At 41.1% G+C, this 11,566-nt stretch overlaps 6 protein-coding genes across 6 annotated transcripts, besides 1 other annotated feature; 2 read left to right on the plus strand and 4 right to left on the minus strand.

The window, feature by feature from the left end:
* Positions 1-64: 64 nt before the first annotated feature.
* Positions 65-523, minus strand: BEWA_026510 (hypothetical protein; the record flags this gene model as incomplete). Its single annotated transcript, XM_004829411.1, has 2 exons — positions 65-372; positions 514-523. The coding sequence occupies 2 exons, from the start codon at positions 521-523 to the stop codon at positions 65-67; spliced, it is 318 nt and encodes a 105-aa protein (XP_004829468.1).
* Positions 524-607: 84 nt separating this feature from the next.
* BEWA_026520 (hypothetical protein) lies at positions 608-1,348 on the minus strand (the record flags this gene model as incomplete). The annotated part of the gene is made up of 1 exon (XM_004829412.1): positions 608-1,348. One exon carries the CDS (start codon positions 1,346-1,348, stop codon positions 608-610), a length of 741 nt encoding a protein of 246 aa, XP_004829469.1.
* A 1,337-nt stretch (positions 1,349-2,685) lies between these two features.
* On the minus strand, positions 2,686-4,683 carry BEWA_026530 (hypothetical protein; the record flags this gene model as incomplete). Its single annotated transcript, XM_004829413.1, has 1 exon — positions 2,686-4,683. One exon carries the CDS (start codon positions 4,681-4,683, stop codon positions 2,686-2,688), a length of 1,998 nt encoding a protein of 665 aa, XP_004829470.1.
* A 1,194-nt stretch (positions 4,684-5,877) lies between these two features.
* On the plus strand, positions 5,878-7,344 carry BEWA_026540 (hypothetical protein; the record flags this gene model as incomplete). Its single annotated transcript, XM_004829414.1, has 1 exon — positions 5,878-7,344. One exon carries the CDS (start codon positions 5,878-5,880, stop codon positions 7,342-7,344), a length of 1,467 nt encoding a protein of 488 aa, XP_004829471.1.
* A 729-nt stretch (positions 7,345-8,073) lies between these two features.
* Positions 8,074-9,552, plus strand: BEWA_026550 (hypothetical protein; the record flags this gene model as incomplete). The annotated part of the gene is made up of 2 exons (XM_004829415.1): positions 8,074-8,891; positions 9,024-9,552. 2 exons carry the CDS (start codon positions 8,074-8,076, stop codon positions 9,550-9,552), a joined length of 1,347 nt encoding a protein of 448 aa, XP_004829472.1.
* Positions 9,239-9,371: a microsatellite.
* A 304-nt stretch (positions 9,553-9,856) lies between the features above and the next one.
* On the minus strand, positions 9,857-11,495 carry BEWA_026560 (hypothetical protein; the record flags this gene model as incomplete). The annotated part of the gene is made up of 1 exon (XM_004829416.1): positions 9,857-11,495. The coding sequence occupies exon 1, from the start codon at positions 11,333-11,335 to the stop codon at positions 9,857-9,859; it is 1,479 nt and encodes a 492-aa protein (XP_004829473.1). The 5' UTR covers positions 11,336-11,495.
* Positions 11,496-11,566: the final 71 nt, after the last annotated feature.

The raw sequence follows: 11,566 nt of genomic DNA on the forward strand, positions 1-11,566 counted from the left end.
TCCCTGCAAGGGATATAACATACTCTTTGGTATTTAGATGCGATATTTTATAAATTGTACAGTACTACTTTTTCATATCCTTTAGTTTTGTTCCAAATTCCTTCTCTTCGATCACATTCCATCCACTGCCACTGTTCATATAGTGAGACAGGTAAACTTCATAACCGGCCGCTTCTGTATGCACTCTCAGCAGTTTAGTGTTACACTTGGAGTAGAGTTCACAGAGATAACCTGCATAATCTTCGTTAAGTTCACCAATAACCTTTTCTCTATCTGTAATCTTGTTTATAGCTTTGCCATTCTTTGGGGCGTATAAGCGAATCTTAATGCCACTGTCTTCAGAATTCTCTACTGTGCAGTCATCATTACTTTCTGCTAGGGAAATGTCAAGGGATAATTTAGTAAGTGTAGAAGATTTTGGCTTTAATGCATTTACCTTATGGGAAACAGGGTAACCAGCAGGTACTTCCCATTTACCATTATTACATTCGCTAAGCACCTACGTAATCTTACCATCATCCATCTTTATCTGAACAACTACCGTGCTCAATTTATCGCTTTTTAGAAAGGCTATACAGTAAACACCTGTTTCTTTGCTTGTGGCAGTCTACACAACTTCGTTGCCATTAGTAACTTTTTTAACTGTATTGCCAGATGTAGAAACATATACTTTTGCGGGAACACCCTGGATGTTCACGTCAAAGGATCTATATGACGATGAACCCGGTTTCTCCAAATCCAAAGTGTCTTGATCTGAAGATGGGAGATTAGAAGAGTTTCCAGCTGACTGAGAAGCTGGAGCTATGATGGAAGGAGTCTTGGGAGGTTTATTCTTCAACTCACTCAACTTCTTCTTATGTTCTTCCTCTTTATCATCCTTCCATTTACTACCATCATAGTATCTATAAACCGTGGATTCTTTACCCCCTTTGACTACCTTAATATTAACTAATGCTGGAATCTCCTTATAAAAATATATTATAGCCTCCACTAAGGTTGATGATGTTCCAATCCTCACTTTACCGGACCAAATCTGCTTATTATCATAGTTGAGCTCAGTAGTCTTAGTACCATTCTTTGCAGTCAGTTTGAGAACTGGAACATTGCCCTCAACAAAGCCAAAGACATCAAAGAGAGTAGAGTCTACCTTTGACTTGGCTAACACAAGGATACTATTGTCTTGAGTGCCATTATTCCTTAGCTTAGCTTCTTCAAGTAGCTTGGTGAGGTCGTCCTTCTTAACTTGAGACCAGTTGCCATCTGAGAATTGGCGGTAACCTTCAACTAGTTTTCCATCACTTGCTCTCTTGAATCTATACAAAACAGCTATTGGTTCCTTTTCTCCCATATAGAATGTGGCTACTGAACATGAATCATCAGGATTTCTACCCTGCCATACATCCTGACCGTCGTATAAAAGTTTGTTAGTAGAGGTACCCTCCTTTGCTTTGAGCTTGAGAACCTTTAGACCATCTTCCTCACATTCATCTACGTTGAATAAGGAGGTATCTACTTTGGAAGTCAAGGAGCTTTCTGAGTGTGTAGATTCCGGAGGGTTCTGTTTCTCTGCTCCCTTTAATGTTCCTCTGTTATCATTGTCACAATCTCCACACCTTACAAGTCTAGCTACTAATATTCCCAAGAGTGTGTAAACAATCCTCATCCTTCTATGTTACAAGTGTCGAGAAATGTGTAGGAAGAGTTTTATTCACACCCCAGATGACTCAACATTTCTTCTTCCACATGCATTACCCATTATTCCTTAATTCCAGAGCTTCCCTCACTCTCGACTATTAATGTTAAAAAATAATGCTATTAGATGGTTCCAATAGAGTCTTCTTTGAGCCACTCACTACAAAGAAATCCATGAGTGTAGGGGAAGAAGATAAAAGAATGAATGATGGTATGGATCCATATCTAATGAATTACGAGTAGAAAGAACTTTGAATGGGCATTTTAAGAATCTACATTATTTTAAACCAATTTTCTGTAGAGTATATTCTGTGAATGCCTCTGATTCCACCCATCATCTATACAACATCCTGAAAGGTAAAATTCTCATAACCAAAACTTTAACTCCTGGTTTACAATATTACTCGTTTTATTATAGAGACAAGTGTCTTGAGAGTACTTCCATCATACTGAAACTAATAACACATATATAACACAATCCCTACACCTAGGGCAGTTTAATTAGTTTTAGACAGGAAGGAATCTGCACACTAACGCAATGGCTGTAAAGATAGGTGACTGTCTCCACACATTAATGAACTCAGAGAATAGAGGAACTGAGAAATGGCTGGAAAGACCGGAGGGAGCAATGAGAGACAACCTAGAAGATACAGGAAGGAGAACAACTAAACATTCAAGACTCTAATGGGATATGTCATAGGATACGGATATAATAATGAGTAACAAAACTCAAAACATATCTTCTCTGGACTCCTCCATGGACTCACTACGTTCATCATAAGACACTCACCAAGAGACTAGTAGTGATAACAAGAATAAGCAAGTGATGGAAGTACTCTCAAAGCATACACCTCTATAACAAAGCGAGTAATGTTGTAAACCAAGAGTTAAACTGAGAGACTCCCTAGCATTCCAGTATACCAACAAGAGAGTAGTCTAGAGGGGGGAGTCTCATTGTCCCAGTTCTGCCTATTGGTAGACGTATGAGGGGAATTATATCGCCTTAGTGATTAGACATGACATTATTTTAGACCATAGTTTCCATGTACCAAAACCAACAAGTCCTGTTCCTATTGTTCCACCTACTCCTCCACCTATTTCAGCAGGTTTAGATCTGATGGTATCAAGTATCTGCTGAAAAAACCTCTGTGTACTATCGGTAACAGAACTTGGTCTAATACCATCTCCAGGACCAGAAAGTCCACCAGCCTCTTTTCCCTTAGATTTCTTCTTCTCAAGTCTTTCCTTTATTTTAGCAAGCTCCTGAGTAAGCTTAGGAACATCTAGTTTACTCGCCTGCTGTCGATCCAGTTTCCAACTAGTTCCATCCTTGTCTTCATCTCCCCTGATATAATATTCATAGTTGTCTGAGCTGGAAGATCTTTTCTCAAAGCCAACCAAGAGAAGATTTTCATACGTAAATCCACCCTTAGCATAGTAATATGCTGTTACACTTTTAATAATGAAACTAGATATCTCAGAGAGAGTAGTGTCATCACAATGTTTAACTTCACCAAGTATAAAATCATATTTACCTTGAACAGTATGAGCAAAACTGGTATAACCCTCTTCTAGATCCTGTCTTTCAACTTTAATCTGTTCCTTCTTTTGACCTCCAGGAGGACCAGGATCTTCATAACCAGTTTGTGTATTTGTCTTGCCGACATCAATGGTAACAGTTGGCAATATATCCTTTAGAAGCTTTACTATTTTTGGATCACTACTTGTATGTTCTGATGGATGTCCTGGTTTATCACCTATGACTGGCTTCCAGGCAGTAGAGCCAAGAGATTCCCTTTGGTACCAGCCACTTGCGGATCCTAGGAGATAAATCAGGAGTGGAATCCCATAATCTCCCTTTGGGTAGTGATATACAAATACAGTTGATGTTATAGCAGTGAATGCTATTCCGGATTGTTCTGTCTGACCATCTTTGAATCTCGAGAAGCTATTAGAAGCATAGTGTAAGTAATATGAGTAATCAGTACTAACATCATTGGTATCATAGTTTATTACTGTAATTAGCTTTAAACTGCAACTAGGGCAGTTGTAAGTAGTGCTTCTACTACCACTAGTCTCTGAAATATCAATCTGGTGAGCCTTATTTTTTTCACAGTTTAGTTTATCAAGTTTCTTCTTGAGGTCACCATCGTTGGGCTCTTCAGATTTTGTCCAATTATTACCATCAGAATTGGTAGTATAGTATTTACCTTCCTCACCAAGCTGGATTAGGAGAGGTTGACTGTAGTAAGTATCCCCAGTCCAGTAGTAGACAAAAACTTCACTACACAAAGTACCATATACCGGAGGATTAAAAGGTATGTTATTTCTGCTGATTTTGGTAGAGAGGACTCTAAATGAGTCCTTTGTTTCAAGGGAGTGAGTGAACTTTTTATAACAATCATGTATCTTTTCAGACTCAGTGACTTCAATCTTAAGGGTTCCATTTATAGCTGGAGCTTGGCTCGGATTTCCATTGGCATAGTAATTCCCATTAGTTTGACCGAGATTCAGTACAACAAATTGCTTTAGCTGAGTACTGATAGTTGCAAGTTTTGGAGAGAGGTCACTTTCTTGATTAACTTCGAGATTGTCTTTATCTATCCATTGATTGGAAGTTGAAAGAGGACTAGTTCTTTCATGGTAATAATAGTTGTCACTCCCAGTAGACTTTTCAAGTCCAACTATTAATGGCACTAGATTACCTTCATCATATCTTAAATAGTATACGGTTACCTTTTTGTTATAGTCACTTCCATCTGTTAGGGAAAATCCTTTCTGTCTCACTCTATGGTGTTTTATACCTCTAATAGAACAACTGCTTGGGAAGGAGTGAGTATATTTCTTGTAACCATTAAGACCTGGAATTTGATCTCTCTTCTCAAGTTTTATGGTATTTTTACAATCATCCTGATAGTTTCCGTTATAGCCTGTGTTACTAATGTCAATCTCTACATGTTTTCCTTCGATGCATGTTTTTCCTGCACCCATCTATCATCCTCCATCTTTATTCAGTAGTATTTCCTAACAGTCCCTCCAACATTTCTGAGTGTGTTACATAGTTATCCACATCTCCGTAGTAACTCATTATATCCTCAGTATTCACTCCATTGTAGTAACTCATTCATGTCTCAACTGGTGTGAGCAGAATGGTCAGTATGGATGAATGAATGTTGAGTATGTAAAGAAGAGACAACAAACGATACGCAATAGGCGTGACAAAAGACTATAGGTCTAAAAAATGGGTAGTCTAACTAGATGTTGTAAAGGAGTATCATTCTCAGGGACTTTATATCCTACACAGAGACTTATGCATGTCTTGATGTTGCAGGATGGGAGGGTAGTTCACCACTCATTCTTTCCCAAAGGGACTACTGTTTAGTAAGGTAGTAGATGATGGAGTTACTCTCTGGGAAGCTACTGAAGAAGAGAGATGTGATGTACTATTCTCAAGTGCTGGTGATAAGAATGCCAAAGATGGATACATCGGTTACCTTCACAAGTATAAAGATAATATACATCTACTAGATACACGCTTCATTACCTCATCCATCTCTAGACATTAGAGTGTTCCACTGTTGGATCGTGATCCATGGTAGAGTGGACTAAAGAGACTGGAATGGACTCTTGTTCTAATATGTAGATTCTAGGGGATACTTTATGCCATTAGTCATCAACTAGAACCCATAATGGTCCACATAGAGGCTACTACAATGACATCTGGCAGGAAGGATAGAAGGGTAACAAGGCTCTATTGTAGACTCACTGTTTGGAGAAATACCGTGGAAAGTAGCTTCTTTAACATATTAGTAATGCTACAGTGACCTTGAAAGAATGCTACTCAAAGTATGGAGCCAAGGGAATAAATATGGACGGATCCATGAGGAGAGAATACAAGGTCATTTATCGAGGCTACTCTGCTCTCTATTTCGTCATCTCTCGGTGTGAACCAGAAACTATTATAGCATAATGGAATATAGCTCATTTGATTCCTACTAATCCCTCATTAGTGCAGAAATGTCTCTTCCTCTTGGCCATTCATGGACCCCAGATCTCCAGGAATAAATCGTTAGAGGAGGAACATTAAGGCTAACCTTCTTATTATGGAGGCGGACTCTACATTTTAAGGGTTTGAAAACTTCCTGGCTTCTAACCGGACAAGGTTCCTGAGGACTACTCGGCAACATGAAGATTCCGGTTTTGTTCTCATTCATTCTTGTTTCTGTACCCGGTAATGCGTTTTTAGGTAGAGGATCTTCTTCTAAAAGCAAGACGGATGAAGACGCAAGAAGTGTACCTGCTAGTAATGATAAAGATGAAGGTGCTAAATCTGAACCTGCTGTTAATATTGTTAACAGTTATGCTGCCGGCAAGGCTGTATATCATCCCGGTGAAGTAAGTGTACTTGTCAAGAATAAAGTGGTAGATGCGGTGGTTTCCGCCGACAGTGGAGATACAGCTATAGACATATCCGAAATTAACGTTGCAAGACCTGAAACATCGACCGTTTATGGACTTGAGTTTGGACCAAACGAACTGACAGTCAAAACCTTTTATTCAGGAAACAAAATTTATGCAACTCGCGTTTTAGACAATGGAGTACTGATCTGGGAAGTCTCTGGAAAGGAAAGGTGCAAGTTTGTTGAGTTGTATTATAAAGGAGATTCCAAGTTGTTGAGGCTCTTGATTGTGCTAGGAGGTTATCCTAGGACTTACTATCTCTACTACGAGAAAGTTGATGGCAGGTGGAAGAATGTCCCAAGTCAAAATGAGTTTTATAAGAAACTTGAAGAATTGAAAAACACCTTTGAACAAACTTCCAGAGATTCAGAGTCACCAAAGAATGCCGAGTCCTTTAAGGAAGGCTGGATTAAATCAAAGTGGAATAGTATCAGATATTCAAGGTCGTCCACAATGATGTCCAGCCCCGTTCCTCAACAATCTTTAGACCTTGATGATGTCACTGATCCCAGATGTAAAGTCATATATGTGGACATTGATGGAGTACCTGTAAGAATGCATATTATGAGCATGGATACAAATGTAACAAAGCTTATTTACGGGGAAAACGAGGTATGGACTATACCAGCAGAAGACGAATACATGTACTGCATAGAATATCTCCAAAATGGTGAATCGAAAATCGTGACTATTATTACAGACAAAAAAAACGAGTTACATCAGACATATCGTAAGTACCAGGATACCAATAGTTGGTACGACGGTTTTGGTTGGTTTGGCACAAAAGGCTGGAAGAATTACGATAGGAAATATCTTGAGAAAATTAACGCTCTAAAAGTTGGCCCCAATCTACCCACTAGGTTTGCTCTGGACATTTCCTCTTCTGAGGATACTTATGACTGTATAGTAACAAGGAGTGAACAAGATTGTATTACTACTCTCTTCTTTGCTACGAATTCTGGAAACATTTTAGAAAAGGTTGTGGATGGCGGTAGGCACATTTTTACCGTCCCAGATGATCGCATTTGTTACCTTTGTGAAGTCCACTCGAGTGGTAACTATAAACTTCTGAGACTACACATAAAGAGTGGAAATTATCAGCTTAGTTTCCAAAACTTTGACTACTATGATGGGGACTGGGATGTTCTAACAAACGCAGAGTTTAATCAAATACTCAAAACACTGTGGTAGTACTCCATTAGAAAATGTGTACTCCCTAATATTACCGATTTATGGCCATTCTATGGTCCTTGTAAACACCGCTTGTTCATCCCGTGGATGGACTGTTTTAATCACTAATGCAGTAAATTTGCCAGCAGACAGTATAAACTACTCTTTAAAACGTCATGCTAAAAGTCAGCATTGATGTATCAGTATCTCTTCCTAGAGAGTCTATACTGATATTCCTCGGGAATTTTAATGGACATCCACCAATAATGCAGTATAATGCAACACCATGATTCGGTATCTTGTTCACACTCCATTGGAGTGTGCATGTTTAATTAATGACAATCTCTTAGATTTATAGGTATTGGTGATTAGTAACTTTCCATCATATATTCATCCATTTGCTAGTATATGTCCTCCTAGTATCTAATGAGAGCCATAGAGTTAAGTCACCGTCACGCCATAAGCATTCCACACATGCAGAATGACGATTTAAGTTGATTTACCACCTACCAAAACCCTTTGCATTACCGAAAAAGGCCAGGCTATAATTGTTCCACTCTAAAACATTGTAAACAGACTGACATAGCGCTGATGAGATGGTAAGCCAAATGTGACGTTTTGCTCCTATGGCTGTTTAGAAAATTGTATTCGTGATTTACCAGAGTGTATCCATTTGTTTGTCAATTTTTAGAGCTTTTCAGATATACAGAGGATAATTAGGAAAAGATGGAATATCAAAGGGTGCCGGTTATGCTGGTCATTGGTCTGCTGGCACTGACACATGCAGTGGATCCAGAACCTTCAGCAAGAGATGAGCTCATTAAAATCAAGAAAAAGTTGGAGAAAAACTCGGAACACCTCTCTACAGTTATCAATAGAAGGGAGACGCTCTCTAAAATGGTTAAAGAAGTGACCAACTTAACCAGGGGAATCCTTTTGAGATCCGGGGCTGAGAATCCCTGGGAAACTCAAGAGATTGAACGGGTAGAAAATGACATTTCTAAAACACTGATAAATACACGTCTTAGAGTTTCCCGTACCAGTCACGAGGTAAAAGCTATGCTTGTAGAGATTGAAAATGCTCTGAACAGCAATGCCGAGGATATCATCATGAGAACTACAAACAAGGCAAAGCAATTTCTGGATCGTAATAATACTGTTTTGGAAAGAATTGAGAAGGATAGACATATTCTGAATTACAAATTCAGACTAATGCGCTGGCTGGAGACCTTGACAAAGTCAAATGCTGACAAGAGAGATTGGTATCCACGGAAGCCAGTCTACAGTGAATCCAAAGAACTGACTATAAATGACATTTGTGACATATTATTCGATCCGGAGATATCCATTTCCCAGAAGCAACTGGAGAAGGTACCTGGGACCCTCAAAACTACCCTGGATGATGATCTAAAGGAGATGAATTTCATAAAGGAAAAGTATGAGAATACGATGGACAGGGCAAAGAGGATAGAGGCTGAATCTCTTGACATTGTCAATAATGCACCAAGCACTGCACTTGAAAGAGTCCACAAGCAGATTGCAGGGCAGTATTATGAGCTCAAGTTACGGTATAGAGATAGCATGTCGTGTATTATTCCTGCAACTAGCGACATTGAAAAACACTTGAAGATTTTACAGCAATGTATACCTGAGGAGGAAGACCGGAAGAACTTGAATGAACGATGTATAAGAATCTGTAGAAGGGCTGCACTGTCTCTGCACAACTCCAATGCCTGTCCATTCAATCATGCGGTATATGCGCTTGAACATGTTCTTGATGAAATGAAGGAGCTACTCGAGAGAGTTAGAAAGGAGTCTGCTGTTGCTCAAAATGGGCCTGATGACAAGGTAATCTCAAGGCACAATGCCCCTGAAACTCAAACTGCCCCTCTACGAGACGGTCCAGAGAAGGTGAATAATGGTGATGATGATTCTGGAAGCGGAAAAGATGATGAAGATGGCGACAAAGGAGACGATGAAGAGGATGAACCAGAGGCTGATCAGGATAATGAAGAGGACAAAGAAGATGAGGATGGTAAAGAGAATGAAAAGGGAGCAATAGCCAAGATTCTCAAGGGTATTAACCAGGCAAATGAGCGGGCAGGCGATCCAGACAAGAGTCTTGAAAATGAGGCAGATTTATCAATGCTCCCGGAACTCGAGAATGGAATGCATACAAGAGGAATTTACTTGGTCACATTCATTATCCTTTATCACCTGTCATGGTGAATAGGCGGCAAACTGGAGCCTGTATTTACATTGCCATAGGAACGAGGGTTGGAACGTACCCATTCACCAGCAGTGTCTCTTTTCTTCCCGATTTATTGTCCACAAATGCAGTTTACAAGGGTAGAGAACGGGCAAACATCTTTTATTCTGGGACTCTGTCAAACCATTATGATGGACAAGATATTCACAACAGAGACCTGACATTACAGCCTGCAGAATGAACATTTACCTGACTGAACAACATGTATTTGAGTCACATTTTAATTAAGTGCACATTTTCGAGTGTGTCGTGTGATTAAATAACTCATTTAGCTGGCAAGAGTAGGTCATCTGTTGAGACTAGTGTATCCTCGACTGGGTTACTAGCTGGCGAGAGTTCGCTAGTGGTTGGCTCAATATGATTGACCAATAAAACAACATTAACTTGCTCCATTTCAGCCCTTATATCCAGAGTAAAGGTTGAGGCTACGCTCTTGATGCCACGTGTGAGGGCGTGGGACCACCAAAAGGCAAATGACTTCCAGAATCCAAAGCCTTTTGTGGGCCAATTATCTCTGTCATCCTCAAACGACTTGTAAGCTCTGAGGTATCCTCCGCCAATGAACGAGCACGAAACGAGCATGATGAACGAGACCAGAGAGTTGAAGGTGGAAACTCGGCCATTCTTGTAGCCTCCCTGTAGTCCAACGGCGCTGAAACCAACGGACTTGAATATGCCGTATCCCGTGACAATGGTCACGCAGAGAAATCCACAAAAGTATGAGTTGTTTAAAATTGCGTACCCTATTGCAGATTGTGGCTTGTGCATTGCTACCAAAAAGAGTACCGGACAGGTTAGGTATGGAATAGCAACAATCCATACGGCATGCCAGTATTTGCTCTTGCCAGTCCAGCGTCTGTTTGGACCGAGTCCAATTGCGCACATTACGCAGTTGATCAGCATTGGCATTGCAGAGACAATGAGAATAACCAGATCGATCCTGTGAGCAGTATCTGGAGGCGCAAGTTTATAAGGTGCGATTGCGGGGTAGAAACCAAAGACAATTCCCATGCCGAGTGCGGACATGAGGAGAGGCGACCAGGCCCGAATGATGGCCCGAACGAGGGGTTCATGGTCGTCATACTCGTAAACAAAGACTTCGTCGCCCGTATCCAAAAACGAGCTGGTCCAGAGCACCGAGGAGAGTGCAGAGAGCGTGATAGAGATGATAATCTGCCAAATAACCAGCCAAAAGTTGACGTCAAATCCCGGTATCTTTTCGGTAGCCTTTAGAAACAGATAGTGAAAAATCGACACCTGCACGCCGGCAAGCGGAATCGCAGCTGTGAAGAACGCCACATCCTTCACTACCACAGTGACAGCCATGGCCTGGTTGAGTCCGTAGGCGTAGGCTGAGAGGACGAGATTCCAGTAGTAGGCGGTGACGTGTCCCCTGTCCCCTCCGCTTGCGTAGACAAAGAAGAGCACAAAGTTCATGAGCGTCGAGAGCAGATTCGTGAAAATCGAGAGCTTCCCCCTGAAGCACTGCGAAGTGTGGGCTCCGAGGGTCCAGAGGTAGATGTTGATCGTCAGGACTCCGGTGAGGTTCGCCAGGTGCATCGAGTTGTGAATTTTGGTGATGAAGAGGTCCAGGCTCTTGTCTGGGAGGGCGAAACGCTTTGCGGCGAATTTTGCCGCCGTCAATCCGATCCTCAGGGGCTGCAGGAGGGCGAAACCTGCGAGAAACAGCGACAGCTGCTTCATGCGGTCGCCCTTGTCCTGATTAAACCACTTTGCAAACATCTCTACTTCCCATTAGCGCAAGTCGCAGACGAGAGACACCGCAAGGTGCCAAGGCGATTTTCCTATGCGGCCAAGAGAGAAATTTCCATCGGATCACTGCATTTGAGCGTTTGGGATTTTTCGATGCGATTTTACGCCAAAACTGAAGGATTTGGACTGCAATGGGCGGGACGGAGTCCAACGTGAGCAGCGCCGGTTGTGGTGACGACGATTCCTACCTGACTGAGGGCC

The sequence above is a fragment of the Theileria equi genome, chromosome 1 (genome assembly GCF_000342415.1).
Source record: "Theileria equi strain WA chromosome 1, complete sequence".
Classification (NCBI taxonomy): Eukaryota; Apicomplexa; class Aconoidasida; order Piroplasmida; family Theileriidae; genus Theileria; species Theileria equi.